Source organism: Myxocyprinus asiaticus, chromosome 23 (genome assembly GCF_019703515.2).
Source record: "Myxocyprinus asiaticus isolate MX2 ecotype Aquarium Trade chromosome 23, UBuf_Myxa_2, whole genome shotgun sequence".
Classification (NCBI taxonomy): domain Eukaryota; kingdom Metazoa; phylum Chordata; class Actinopteri; order Cypriniformes; family Catostomidae; genus Myxocyprinus; species Myxocyprinus asiaticus.
In genome coordinates this window covers 10844557-10860000 of record NC_059366.1, presented here as the reverse complement: position 1 = coordinate 10860000, position 15444 = coordinate 10844557, and the positions used below count along the sequence as shown (strand labels likewise).

The window sequence follows — 15444 nt, the reverse complement described above, 5'->3', positions numbered from 1 at the left end:
CAAGTCGTTTAGGACATCTACTTTGTGCATGACAAGTAAATTTCCAACAATTGTTTACAGACAGATTGTTTCATTTTTAATTGACTAAAACACAATTCCAGTGGGTAAGAAGTTTACATACACTAAGTTAACTGTGCCTTTAAGCAGCTTGGAAAATTCCAGAAAATGATGTCAAGCCTTTAGACAATTAGCTTCTGATAGGAGGTGTACTGAATTGGAGGTGTACCTGTGGATGTATTTTAAGGCCTACCTTCAAACTCAGTGCTTCTTTGCTTGACATCATGGGAAATTCAAAAGAAATCAGCCAAGACCTCAGAAAAAAAATTGTGGACCTCCAAAAGTCTTGTTCATCATTGGGAGCAATTTCCAAATGCCTGAAGGTACCATGTTTATCTGTGCAAACAATAGTACGCAAGTATATACCCCATGGGGCCACGCGGCCATCATACCGCTCAGAAAGGAGACACATTCTGTCTCCGAAAGATGAACGTAGTTTGGTGTGAAAAGTGCAAATCAATTTCAGAACAACAGCAAAGGACCTTGTGAAGATGGAGGAAAGTATCTATATCCACAGTAAAACGAGTCCTATATCGACATAACCTGAAAGGCTGCTCAGCAAGGTATTATTCTGACATTTCACATTCTTAAAATAAAGTAGGGATCCTAACTGACCTAAGACAGGGAATGTTTTCTATGATTAAATGTCAGGAATTGAGAAAAACTGAGTTTAAATGTATTTGGCTAAGGTGTATGTAAACTTCTGACTTCAACTGTATATATTTATTCAGCAAAGATAGTACCAACAGTCCTTTTGGATAATATGGATTTAAATGAAACTTTGGACAGTGAGAAGCTTTTTAAAAAACACAATTCATGTAACGAGATTTGGAATTAGTTTGGGGTTTGCCTGATGAGACCGGGAAAACCCATCTGCCGTGATCGCCTACAAAGATTTCAAGCCAAAGGTGGAAACACCAGCAACCTTACTGAAACACCTTCAGACACATCCCACGGCTTCTGCAGAATACACATGGGTTAGTGCAACTTAATTGAACCTAACAGCTTAATCTTAACCTTTACAGATTTACAGTTTCTCTGAAAAATTGAACATTGCACTCGTTTCTTTTTTTCCCCAATTACAAATGCATGGTGGCGGTAACTTTGCACTTATGATCAGGGCTGCATTTCCCAAAAGCATCGTAAGCATTGGCACCATTGGTCTCTTCGATAAACTTAAGCTTGCGATGCTTTTGGGAAATGCAGCCCAGATCATCCCTGAGCCATGCGATCAAACCGATGTGTGCGTAATCTGCATTTGTGCTGCTCTTTACCAGGAGAGAGGGGCTGCAGCGGTTGTAATAATGAAACTGCTCAAAATAGTCTTTTCAACGTTACACTCTCTTAAATTTTATGTTACCAACATTCAAATAATCACAGATTAATGGAATAAAAGTTTAAAGCACTTGCCGTTGAACTGGTTGTTTTGATGCTGCAAAGTTGTTGGTTTTTTTTTTTTTTAACATCAAACTAAGATTGTATTAGGTAACAAGTTAATCCATTTGAGAATTCTCCCAGTTCATCCATCAGTTATTTTCACCACTACCGGAACAAAAAGTGGAATGGCTAGTTTCTAAAAACCACTATGACTAACTGTGTTAAGAATTAACACACTATCGTATGGTATCGTGATACTACTTGGTATCATGATACTTTAGCTGGTATAGTATTGTAAGATATAATTATGGTATTGTGACAACCCTACAGTATACTGTATGTATATACTGTACATGTTGCTTCTGTATGCATGTTATATATGTTTTATATATATATATATATATATATATATATATATATATATATATATATATATATATATATATATATATATATCACACACACACACACACACACACATATATGGGGGGAATATGACCTGGACATGTTCTTTACAGATTAATCCACCTACAATTAATTTATAGCAAAGTGTTATTAGAAAAGTTTCAGAGGTAAAGAGTCTGACCTGCAGCATAATGAGGTCTTTATCAAACATCTCCACCCTGCATTTCACGTTGTGATAATAATAGATCTGCAATGACAATTCAAAAAGACAATTGCTATAGAATGTAACAAACAGTAACAATAAAAAAAAATCACAATGTTAAACCATCAAAACAAACTGCAAAAGCTTCTTGCCTGATTGACCAATGAAAAGCCATTTCTTCTCCACATCCCAGCGTGCACCTGTGCACAGAGCACTAGGCAGCGGAGCGGGTGCTCAATCAACATGGGAGGACTTAGTTCACTCTATGCAAGAAAAAAAAAATCTCAAGAAGTGCAGAGACATGTGAAAGGCAGGAATTTATCAGGAAAACTACAACTTACCAGGGGTAGCTGTTCAGGGAATCGATAGGCTACCTCTGTTTTGCTCAGTAGAGCATGTAAACCTTATGGGAAGAAATACAGCACGCTCAGTTGATCTATGTAGTACATGTATATTCAGCCATATACACCAAGTAGTGCTTAAGCCTGTTCTGTATGTATGGAGTTCAGTTATTGATGGGAGTGACAACAGTGTTGAAGAATTCAGGTATTTTAAAAAATAAAAAAAAATAGTTGGATGTTTATAGATCTTTGGTTGCGATTATTACTTTCGGCAAAAATAGCTAACACATGTTAAGCTGTTGGCCTCCATGCTTCTTGTGTTTCAGGAGCAACTCCTGTATTCCGTACACACATAAAGATTGAATTTAGGGGATTCACTCACACATTGAAATGTGTTTGTCACTCCCAGAACTTTGTAGTATGTATTACACAATCCTGCACTGTAGCTTGTGTGAGAGCATGTCAGTCTCACTTGCTAAAAGGCGGGACACAGGCAGGTGTATGCTGACTTTCTCCTGAGAGACGCAGTAGCGGATGGTGTCGACGGAGTGGCCGCACATGCTGAGGGTGATGGGCTGCTCTCCATCTGTGAAACCACTGTGGCAGTGAGTCAGGGCGCTCAGGCACTTCTTATAGGCTTCAATCAGCACTCTCTTCTGTACACACAACAAACACACTCATATTCAGGCTTCATGTTATATTACGAGTAACCAAAACACAGAGAGAACACAAAATTATCCTTGATCATTGGTGTATATTAGGGTGTGTGTGTGTGTGTGAGAGTGTGTACATTTAGTTTTTTGCCTTTTTTAAAATTTCTTATATATTTAGTCAATTTTAGTCAATTTAGTCATTCATCAATTTTAGTCCATTTTACTGAAATGGCATATAATTTTAGACAATGATCATGTGCAAAAAAGTGTCAAACTGTAATAGACCAAATTTAAGCATTTTTAAAAATGTATCAAGATTTATTAAGCATGTGTCAAACACTTAAAAGATGTACCAATAGAAAATAAAGCATGAGGAAATTGTACTTGTAAATACCTGAGCTCTTGAAATAACATGTTTTGTTAAGTTTTAGAAATGGTTTAGGATATTGCATTATGTATACAACATGTTTACGTCATTTTGCGTATTCACAACGTGAGCAACACATTCTGACTACAGCTTTACACAGTTCAAGTTCACCTGTGCAGGTTGTGGACATAGATTATTTATTTGACATATTTCCTTATCATATTTTTTTTTTATATTAAAATAGTTTAAAATATGTGTCTGATAGGACTCACATCACTGGCACACCATTCCTGCATCATAGAGATGATGTGTGTGAGCTTCATCTGTAAAGTGAAGGCTGCCTCCCATTCCGGCTCCATCTCTATGTGCTGCCCCACTTGACGCACTACTGGGTCCATTCCCTGAAAAAGAGAACACAAAAAAAAATTATTGAGTGCCTAATCTCAATAACCCTATACATAAAACCCTCTGGTCAGATTGATATAATCACCTGCATGCATTTTAGCAGCTCCAAGAAAGCATCAAAACCTTCCAGAAACTTCTCTCTGAGTTTGTCGGCCCACTCTGTTGGACGGCTTATCAGGACATACCTGCATAGAATGACATCTTGGATGTCTAGGATTTTGTATTAAAAAAAAAAACAACTAAAAAACCCCTGCACCCAACAGGATTTTAAAGTGCCTCTATATGGCATAAAAAACAAACTTGGTTGGTTGGTTGCTTCACATTTTGTCAAGACAGACCTTTCCTGTCTACGTAGGCAGTTCTTGGCCACAATAGACTACAATGTGGACCAAACTCCATGCTAGTATTCAAGAGTCTGACTAAATCAGAATGGATTTGGAACAGTGAACAGATTAGGAGAGAACAGGATTTTAGGCTAAAAACCACACATGCTCCTAGTATCTTACTTGAGGTCTCCAATAAGGCTCTGGACTCGACGGAATTTGAATGCCTGTTGCGCTGTGTAGCGTTCAAACTGAAAGCGGCCCTGCAGGTCTTGGTGTCTGAGGTGATCCACAAAGGTGCGGATGATGGTGGTCATCAGGTTCTCCTCTGTGATCAGCATCCGCGCCTGAGAGATGGACAATGATGAGGAGGTTGACAGTCCAGCGACACTGCCCAGAGTTTGTCAAACAGGCAAAATGTATCCATTTATAGAGTGACAGTAGGAACATTACAAGCAATGCTTTCATTTTCTCCATTACATTCTTCTCAAATGTGAGGATTAGCTTGACTGTAATCTGATTATGAGTCATTCTGTTACATGGTGTTTGGCATTAAAGGCTTTATCTGGCCTGTAATATTGTAAAAGTACAAGATTTACAATATGAACTAACTGCCGCCAGTTCAAAGTAGCTAACTCAAAGGTCAATACAAATGTCAGTGTAACCATTTAGTGTACATATCAACAGGTACTGAGTGCAGCCTTTATTTCATTCTCTAATAGAGCTAGGCAGCAGGTTTGCACAAGAGCACAGAAGAGCAAGAAACACTGAATGAACAGGAAACAGGAAGTATGAAATAGAAGAGGAAAGGAAAGGGGAAGAAAAATGGAAGAGAAAAGGGAATGATGATGAAAAGAGGAAAAGGAAAGAAAAGCAGACAAGAAGGGAAATAGAAAAGAAAACAGAACATAAAAAGGGAAGAAGAAAAGTAAAAGGAAGTGGAAAAGGAGAGAGAGGAAATGGGAAGAGAAGATAAAAAGATGGAAAGGGAAAAGAAAAAGAAAGATGGAAAGGCAAGAGCAGAGGGAAGTTGGAAAGAGGACTGGAGATGAAGGATGAAAAGGAAAGAAAACAAAAGGAGAGAGAATATGACAAAGGAAGTGGAATAGGAGAGGAGGAGAATGGAGAAGAGGAAGAGGAAAAGTGGGAAAAGAGAGTAAGAGGAAAATGGAAAGAAGAGGAAAAGGAAGTTGTAAAGGAAAGGGAAGAGAAGAGGGAAGAAAAGGAAATGGACAAGGAGAGAAAGAGGATAATGGGAATAGAAGAAAAAGAGATGATGGAAGGGGAAGAGGAAAATGAAGTTGGAGAGGAAAAGGGAAGAGAAAGAAATTATGAAAATGGAAGGAGAGAGAGACAAAAATGATAAGAAAAGAAAGGATAGCAGATGAAAAAGAAGTGGAAAAGGGGAGAAAGAGAAAGGGGGAATAAGAGGAAGGGGAAAAGGAAGTGGGAAAAAATAGAGTGGAAAATGGGAAGACAACAAAGAACATGGAAAGGGAAGAGGAAGTTGGAGAGGGAAGGAAAAGGGGAAGAGAAGAGGAAGAAAAGATGACAAGGGAAGAGAAAGAGAAGATTATGAAAAGGAAGTGGAAAAGGAGAGAAAGAGGACAAATGGAATAGATGAAAAAGAGAATATGGTAAGGGAAGGGGGAAAAGGGAAGAGAAAGAAATTATGAAAAGGGAAGAGAAGAAAATACAAGAACAGAGAAAGAAGAGGAAGAAAAGATGCAAAAGAGAAGAGGAAATGGAAGTGAGGAAAAAGTAAAAGCGGAAGAGAAGAGGAATAGAAGATGAAAAGGGAAGATGAAGAGGAAAAGAAGAGACATCCCCGAACTTAAAAAGGTCTCTTCCTCACGGCAGGGCGTCTTTCCATGTATGTACTCACCAGAGAAGGCACGGTGAACATTTGCACAGAAAGGTCAGTGATGGAGAACTCCCTGTCGTGGTCGTCTTTCACAAAGTCGCTCTGCAAGCTCTCATAGTTCTGTAGGCAGCAGTGACGGAGGTGGAGGAGAGGAGAAAGAGGCAGAAGAGAAAGGAGAGGTATGTGGGATTGATGGTACTCACCACAGTGGGGGTGGTGAAGAGCTGCACTGACAGAGAGGTCACTGATACTACACGCTCGTGATCATCCTCCATAAAATCTGTCTGAAGGCACCGGTAATTCTAAGGGAAGGGGCACATTAACCTTCCAGTCAGAGGTCAGGGGCCATCATGGCCTGCAGTTATGTCCCCCAAATAATTTCTATATCCTCGGCACGTTGTGTTAAGTAACACCACGGCACAGGTCAGTCTTGAGAACGGGATACTAGTGGACATGTGGAGGCAGCGGACTTCAGTTACAGCTGACCTTACGATGTTCTGTTTTTTAACAGACTACAGTTGTTTAAGCCAAGTAATCTGGTTCAAAGCTCTGTCAGCACATTCTGTCAGTCACACCTGAGTGCTCTTGGCACACTGGGAGACAGACTTCCTGCTGTCACAGAGCGACTGGGTCAGACACAACATGAGCAGTCTGTGGACTGCAGTGGGCAGCGAACCAGACAGCAAAAGTAACGCTGCTGAGTTATATCTCTCTATTAACTACGCACGCACTCTATCTCTTCAAGAACACATCACTGTGAATTCTATGTAACACTAAGTTGTGCTAAACCTTCTTGCACTTAAAACAAAACTGTCAATTCATTGAATTGAAAAACAATCCTTTACATACAGGATGTCATGGAGCCCCAGAAAGTCAGTGGTGAAATTATTATTATTTTTTTACATAATTTTATTCTCTGCTGTAATGCCAAATTATCCACATCTAAACCAAACAAAAGCAACATCTGGTGTGAGCATGAACCCCTTGTCAATGCAATGCAATGTTTACATTATTATGTTCCAGATTAAATACAAGTAGTGTTGGGTAGTAACGGACTATATGTAATCAAGTTTACTTAACTCAGGTTTCGTACAGATGCTTAAAAGTGAAATTCATGGACTTTCAAGGACTTTAAGCACATTTTTATTTGTTTAAAGAACTATGCAAGGGATGTCATTCACCAAACAAATTCTTCATTTGATAGTTTTAAATAAAATTATATTCATTAATTTATTTTCATAAAATACCACTTATTACGACAACTCATAAGTGTGCAGCCTTAAAATGCACTTTGCTTTCCAACAAAAGTGAATAATTGGAACCTTATAAAGTAGTTCATATGACTCATGAGCTATGTTCCATGGTTTCTAAAGTCATACAACAGCTTTATATGAATGTCAAATGTTGTCCGCTACTACCTGTTTTCTGTGAGACACAAAGCTTTCTTTCCACAAGGGGATGCTGGACAGAGAAAACCGAATCATCCAATTATCTGCATTCAAAAATCAGAAAGTTTTACAGATCTCATTTGAGACATTTTTACTAACAATATTTAATTAAAACTGATTGTTGCTAAGATTTGTACTAGTAAATGGAAATACACAACCGTAGTATCTATAAAATATATCTTTTTAAATCCTCAACTAATAATAATCGTTTGTGATAGGCCCATACTGAACAGCGCTGCTAAAAGTTTCAGGTGCCACATGACAGCGCCGTCTATACGCCGCTTCAGCAGCAGTATTACACCTGTTGATAATAACACTAAAAACTTAACTCAATAAACATTATATAAAAAAAATTAAATGCGCTGCCGGAGTAAGCTTGCCAGACCAAAAGCAATTAAACAGTTGCCGTCACCTGGTGCCCCCCTTGGATGTGATTAATCTGGCCCTGTATGTTTATGTTCTCTAAAAAGAACCAGCTCATAGGAGTTATTTGTTCACGCTGCATGAATCTTGATGTAAATTCAGCAAAGGCGCACAAAGCTGAATAGCGCTTCCAGAAACATTGTGGGGGGAATTCAGTAAAACGTTATGGCACTTCTGTGCGTGGTATTTCAGCGCAAATACCTGCGTCTTATCACTAACCACCCGCAATCTATTTTAGCAGGTGCAATCAGTGCTAAAATTGCGCTGCATCTTCAATATTTAAAAAGTCATAGACATTCCTTTGCGCAAACATGCCTCCTTTCTACGTAAATTAGCCTCATTAAAGATTGCACTACATTCATGAAAATTGCCCGGCGCAATTTACTTCTCGCTATTACCGCCAAATGAAACAAGACTGTAAACCAAATTTTGTTTAACAGAGATGTTTGTGTACATTTAATATTGATTATTTCAGCAGTAATTCATCAAATAATGATCAAATGATGGAGGAGAGCGTTCCAGTCATGTATGCAGATGTGCGGTGCAGTTGAGCGCACATTCTGTCTGAATCACAATAGTGGATTAATGCTGTTTAGTCCCTGCAGAGTTTGTCATATCAAGGTGGTCAGTTGCTTCCTCCGCTGTATAGTGCACTGTTCTGCATAATTCCTTTATTGAATGGGGCACTAAACAGCACAGTTAGCACGTGCTAATAAACAGCGAATATATCGGGCGCAATTCATCATTAGTGAATTCCCCCATTCGTCCACACCAGTGGAAAAATGTGAGAACCATTAACAGAACCGAAAGTCATGAATTTCCTCCGGTATTTTTTTTTTTTTGGAACCAGTTCTAAATAAGCATAAAACACACAAAAAGAGGTATGCAATAACATATTCATCAAATAAATTCTTTATGAATTCTCTATGATTCATTACATAAAAGGTGTCTGTGAGAGCGAGAAGTGGGAGATGGGTGATGTGGCGTTTGGATGTTCGAAGAATCTAAAATATTACATTACTGATCATCATTTTTGTTGTGTCATTTGAAATTTATATACAACTATACAACAACGTTAAGCTCCATGAAAAGCAACTGCGACATGCTGTCAGTTACCACTGAAAATCCTTTCTGACTCGTCTGAAACAAACTGCATTTACAATGATGCACTTACAATGGAGGTTGTACATTTAAACATTTTAAAATACACAGTTTTGTATAGTGCTGCAACAACTAAGCGATAAAATCTATAATTATCGCTAATGAAAATCATCAACAACGAATTTCATTATCGATTAGTTCAATATGCGCGGCGAGCACAGAAAAGCTCCGTCAGTGACGTCACTTTACAGCCCAGTGAAAAATTTGTTGCATGTTGAAACTCATTTGAAAAACAACAGAGACAAGTTGAAGAGGAAAAAACATGACCCAAGTTGTCCAGTAAAAGGAGTACTTTACATATGAACACTTCAAAGAAGATCATAATAAGCATAAAGTTTACTGTGGACCAGTTACTATGTCAGATGCGTTGACAGAGTGATTGCGCTGTTTGATGTGCTTAAGAGTTGTTTCTCTCCAGCGCATGACTTACATTTTACTACTATTTTCTGTTTTATAATGTACTATATACAGGCACATATTTCCATTTTGCAAAACTGTTTGTCTTTATCAAAAGCAAGTCTCTGTTAAACGAGCGCATGCATCCACGTCAATCAAACCGATCGCAACAGAGAAAGGGAGCGCCATCATTTGGATTAAACTGTGCTTTACGGTTTAGTAATCAAACAATATCAAACTGCGATTTCACTTTCAATGTAATAAATTGTGCAGCTTTCATTGATATTACACTGATGTCTCAGGTCAAAGTGTGCCGTTTCAGTGTTTTAGATGGTTTCCCCTCATCATGTAAGTGCATGTATTACAATGAGCAACTGGTATGAGACTTTTCAGCATGAGAGCAAATCTTCTGTACAGTGTTTCCAGATGATTGTACTATATTAAACTGTAAATAATGCTGAATATAATGTAACATAATGCTAAGGATCCTGATATTTGACAATCCTGATAATGCCAAATGAAATGTCTGATTTCAGCCGTAAAATTATACTATGGCAAACATTATTTTAATGGATAAACATACAACCATTAAAAATTTATTTTTGAAAAAGATTAGTTTAGAAACATGTAATCAGTGACAATACTATTTTAAAACTTACAATATTTATTTAAAATACTTAAAATGTATGTAATCAGTGACAGTTTACAAGCATATGTATCTAACATAATTATGTATTTTTCAGCTGGGAAGAATTATATTTCTATTTTGATGTCACCATTGCTCTCTGCTGGGCTGATTTTTAGTCAAGGGAAAGAGACATTAATGCAAGAGAACTACAGTATGTGAGAGAATGCAAAGCAACACAATAAAATAATTGAGTTATATTGCTTAAATATAATACATTTCACCACTTCCTTCCTGGGGCTTCACAGCCAACAATAATAAATTTATATTAGTGTCAAGCAAATAATATGGAGACGGTTTAATAAAGATATGCAGTTTTAATGTAAATGGATGTCTCACCTTTGCAAACTGAATGGCAAAAAGTTTCTTGTACTTTGGATCCATAAGCAGGCTGCTCATGAAGAGCTGGTGGTAAACATTTCTCGCTCCTGCAGGAAAAACAGGTTGGAGAAAGCAATTAAGCTTGAGCACAGCTGGCTGAATCTAACAAAACTTGTCAAGAACAAAAAAGAAAAAAAAAAAAAAAATAGTAGTTATGAGAAAATGAGGCTTGTTTTAGGACCATCAAAGTTTGTTGCTTGCTTGAAGATGTTATTTTATCGACCCTGATAAAATAGGCTTCATTTCCTTTTTTGGTGACTAGAAAATATGTTTTTTAAAGATTTACTTTCTGCAGTGCTGCAGTATGTCAGAAGAGCTGAAGTCAGCACCCTCATTCATTCACCTTTCCACATCTTGGAGTCACAGAGCATGAGTGTGTCCACTAGAGAGGAGTTCTCTCCATCCAGCCCTTGCTGCAGTCCCACCTGACAGAGGATCCTCCTCAGAGCATCTGTTAGGTGACAGTAAAACACACACTGATTTACTGTAACCGCTTCTACATACCAAATGCCTTTCTTTTATGAACCAGTAGAACAGGTGACTGGGCCAAGATTCAGTCTAGTGTACAATGCACTGACTATAATACAGCTATGCATACAGTACATGCCAAGTACAGTACTACAGCTAGACTTCATGTTAGAGTAAAATACTACTAATATGGTTCCAGTGCGATTTGCACCACGTCTACCCTGCAAGCAAGCATTATGACAAACTTGACAGCAATGTAGACAAAACGGCAGCAATAATGTGTGCAAACAGACAGTTTAGTTTACTTGAATTTTGCATAGCGTAAGATAAATGAGAAACTGAATAACATGAGAGCTACAGCAAAGTTTGAAAGCAATGCAAAAAAGAGACAGAAGGAAGCAGATACAGACCTGAGTATCTGATGATTTGGCCGAGCCAGGTGAGAGCTCTGAGTGCGAAACATTGATGAGCCACCACTGAAGAGTGCATGATCTCAACTCGCAGAGGCTTTGTTTGACGACTTGTGTTCCTCTGCAAAACATATAGAAAAATGTCCAAATTCACAAAGTAGACATTTCCATTTTCTTGGATGGACTTTTTTTCACCGAGCTTGTCACAATGCAACATGGACTGTCTTCTCCATGAAGGAATCATGCGATGCTGCCTTACAACTCGGCCAAAAAAAGTTGCTGCAAAAATGCTGAAACTGCTATATGCAAATTTGGGTGAGTTCTTCGTTAACACTTAAATGCAAATATTTCCATTCAGACTGCACTTGTTGTGTCCTACTTGAGGAGACCTATCAGCAAAGAGAGTACAAAACCTTAACGATTTACACATCTGAGGCAGACTGATGGGATTTGTGATTGCTGAGAACTTACCACAATAACAGATTTGGCCTGCTCACAGTACTGGAAGTCCCCAAAGCGAACAGACTTCCTGCCCTGAAAACCGTGAACAAAAGTTTTCAATAAACAAAAGAAAGATCAGGCTTAACCTTAAGCCAGGATCTGAACACAAGCAATATAATAAAAACAAATTTTTCCTCAGTTGGATTACAACAGCTGCAGCTGACTTAAAGGAATGTTCCGGGTACAATAAATGTTAAGCTCAATCGACAGCATTTATAACAATGTTGATTACCACAAAAAATAATTGACAAGTGCATCCTTTTCTTAAAAAAAAAAAAAAAAAAAAAAAAAAGCAATAATCTGGGTTACAGTGAGGCACTTACAATGGAAGTGAATGGGGCCAATTTTTGAACGTTAAAATACTCACTGTTTCAAAAGTACAGCCACAAGATGCAAACAATATATGTGTAAACAGGATTTTAGTGTGATAAAATCGCTTACTAATGTGTGAATAGGAGAGGGAGATATGACCAAAATCCTATATCACGATATGAGTAATAATTATCATGATAACGATATATATATATTGATATAGTTACATTTTTCTGAAAAATCAATACAATTGTATTATATATTAAAGAGCACCTATTATGGTTTTTCAAATATTACCTTTCATGTAGTGTGTTATATAGCTGTTTGTGAATGTAAAAAAGTCTGTAAAGTTTCAAAAATCAAAGTGCACGACAAATGGAGTTATTGACTCCCAGAAGAAAGAACCGATTCTGAACACCTGAAATGAGTCGTTAGTAATTCCGGACTTACTTCCTGTACTATCCTACGTAATTTGGTAAAAAAACAAAAAACACCTCTGGTCTTCATTGGCTGCTCGCGAACAGCTTTGACCCACCCTCAAACACTACACTAAGCGGTAGACCAATCACAACAGACTGGGACATCTGACCAATCAGAGCAGAGTAGGCTCTCTGAAAGGAGGAGTTTAGAATGAATCCTTTAGAACGGATCATTGAACGAGTCGTTTTTGACACTGGGAAAAAAAGGTAATGCTGCAATTAAAATTATGAGCAAATTAAAGTGTTTTTTGACCTTGGATGCATGTAAATCTATTGTATGAGACCTTTAAAACAAAATTAGGCACGTTTAAAAACCACAATAGGTGCTCTTTAAGCCATGTCACAATGTGGAATTTTGAGTAATCCAGTCAGTGAATAAACAATTATCCATAAATAAAACAATCAATTAGGCTCTTAGTGTTTTCAGTAATCTATATAAAGAAAATATAAAATATCTGAAGGAAAATATGGTATGGATGGTTTATTTCCTGATATCAAACATCATTCGAACAGAATTTTAGAAAGGGTTTTGATGTGCATTTTAGAAACTCACTTGACATCGAGAGAAACTAGACTGAGTAATGGGTGTGATCTGCGCTTTTTCTGTCACAGGAGCGCAAATGAAGGGACTGGGATGACTTCAAGACTCGCGTGCACTTGCGTGTTTCAGACTGTGTGCGCAACACTCGCACAAAACATAGCTGCACGTGTTTAGTTGGGAGGCATGCTTGAAGCGCGGGATGAATGTCATTGAATTTGCTTTGACGGTGGCTCAAGCAAAATTTCATGCCGCAGAAGCGGATTCGGTGTCATTTTTTGTCGCGTTCTAGACAAGCTTTTCATCTAATGACACATGCAGCTGTCAGTGAAAAACTGCATTTCATTATTTCTCTGCCTCACGTGAAGCCCTGAGCACTGATATTCACGCGCACATGGATTTTTACATACTGTATATCACCATACACAATGTACAAACCTTGTAAATCGCTGTTTTCTACTCTATTGTGTTTTCTAAAGCCAAACCAATTCCACACCACAGAGGACGCACTTTTTCCTTCATAATCTCCTCTCATCTTCTCATTCAAATTAATGTGAGGAACAAACAGACGCTCCGCCTTCTGACAGAGTGTGTAATGCATACGTGTTATGTGCTGTACACATTTCTCGTGTGGCAATTTTGTGTTACCGCGATAAATATGATAATCCAAAATGTATACCGGTTGGCAAATTTCTACCGGTTTATCCTGTCTACCGGTATATCGCCCACCCCTACGTGTGAAGTTATATCCAATTTTACAACTTTGTTACCATGATGACGTAATGTCACCAAACCCTAAAACGCCTGTAAAAGTGACCATTTAAACAACTTTACAGCTCAAATAATAAACAAGTTTTAACAGAAGAATTAATGTAAGTGTTTTTATAAAGTATAAGCTTCACATTTCTGTGTTTAAACCCTCCAAAAATTGGCTACGTTCACTTCCACTGTAACCTTGATTTTTGCTTTTTTTAAAGAAAAGGAGGGATGAGAAGAAATTAATTTATGTGGTAATCAACATAATCCCACAAACGTTGTCGACTGAGCTTAAAAGAATTTCACTGTATATGTGCAAATGTATAATGTGTGATAAATAAATATAATTATTAATAATAATAATTAATAATTATAATTATTAACATACTGAATCTAGAACATTCCTTTAACTTTGGAATTAGCTGAAGTTTGCACTTACATCTCTGTCCACTGTGGTGGCGAAACTGACAGCCTCTTTCTGGGTGCAGTTTACAGCTTTCTGTAGCGTATAGATGACCTGCTCATACGTGTGGACTTCATCATTAAATAGCATGCAGTAGTACATGTTTCCACGTGCCCTTTTAAAGGAAAACAATTGAGTTATACTTCTCCACAAATATCAACATGCAACCAAAGTAAAAAAAAAAAATGGGTTCATGGGTTTAACAGTTAAAACAAGTTGCATGCAAAAAAGTCGTTCCTTTATTCTGATTTATACCACAGGTCTGTTGAATGCTTGATTCTAATTGGTTGATGGACATTCTAAGGTGTGCAATTATTTTTCAAGTATACGCATGGCTTTGAAGTAGTTCCAGGACTTGACCGCATAACAGTTTAATATCATTTCGCCAAATTATTTCATTTATTTCAGAGCCATACAGGCTCAGGGCTCCAGACTAAAAGAAAGACTAAGGAGCCATTGGCTCCCAAACTGAAACATTTAGGAGCCAAATGGCTGTTTCACAGAATTGCTCGATTTAGATTGTTGTTCAAAAACAAGATAGAAAGCCAAAGAAAACAGCTGATAGCTCATTAATCGTATGTTTAATTATATATATATATATATATTGCTGTGATACAGCTTAAGCCTTCATTGCTAGTTCGAAAGTCACTTTAGAACTATCAACGGAGGATGCGCTGCTTCTTGGCATTGGAGTAACAAATAGTACGTGTGTGTGTGTGTGTGTGTGCGTGAGCAAGAGAGAGATAAACAGAGAGATCACGAGAGGAATTGCCTGTGTTTAAAGTGGCTCTCGTCAGGAATAACATCACATCAAATTGCCAAAGTGTAAGTTTAAATCTCAGCAGCAGCGAGTGTCGCCATTCTTGTATATAGCTTTTCAATTGCTAAACAACTGTTTACAATCGCAGTGAGTCGAGTGGGAGTGCTGACTTTGCTCCCGAGAGAGTTTGTGTGAGAGTGAAAGAGAGGGGGAGGGGTAGCGCGGTGCTTTTTTCCACTATAGCTATGTGAGGCTGATTAGGGCAAAAT

The 15444-nt window shown here is 37.8% G+C and overlaps 1 protein-coding gene across 5 annotated transcripts in view; it reads right to left on the bottom strand.

Annotated features, from left to right (window-relative positions):
- Window positions 1–15444, bottom strand: part of LOC127413693 (E3 ubiquitin-protein ligase UBR2-like) — a 61691-nt gene that overhangs the window by 34166 nt on the left and 12081 nt on the right. For 3 of the 5 annotated variants that reach the window (XM_051651025.1, XM_051651028.1, XM_051651027.1), the window contains exons 6-18: window positions 14392–14530; window positions 11838–11900; window positions 11367–11487; window positions 10832–10939; window positions 10447–10535; window positions 6016–6114; window positions 4314–4477; window positions 3893–3992; window positions 3675–3803; window positions 2855–3038; window positions 2383–2444; window positions 2194–2304; window positions 2021–2086 (exon numbers count right to left, since the gene is read on the bottom strand). In XM_051651025.1, the coding sequence (XP_051506985.1) occupies window positions 2021–2086; window positions 2194–2304; window positions 2383–2444; window positions 2855–3038; window positions 3675–3803; window positions 3893–3992; window positions 4314–4477; window positions 6016–6114; window positions 10447–10535; window positions 10832–10939; window positions 11367–11487; window positions 11838–11900; window positions 14392–14530 (1435 nt within the window). Of the gene's footprint in view, window positions 1–2020; window positions 2087–2193; window positions 2305–2382; window positions 2445–2854; window positions 3039–3674; window positions 3804–3892; window positions 3993–4313; window positions 4478–6015; window positions 6115–6197; window positions 6297–10446; window positions 10536–10831; window positions 10940–11366; window positions 11488–11837; window positions 11901–14391; window positions 14531–15444 lie in introns of all 5 variants that reach the window. The other 2 variants (XM_051651026.1, XM_051651029.1) reach the window with 1 other exon arrangement.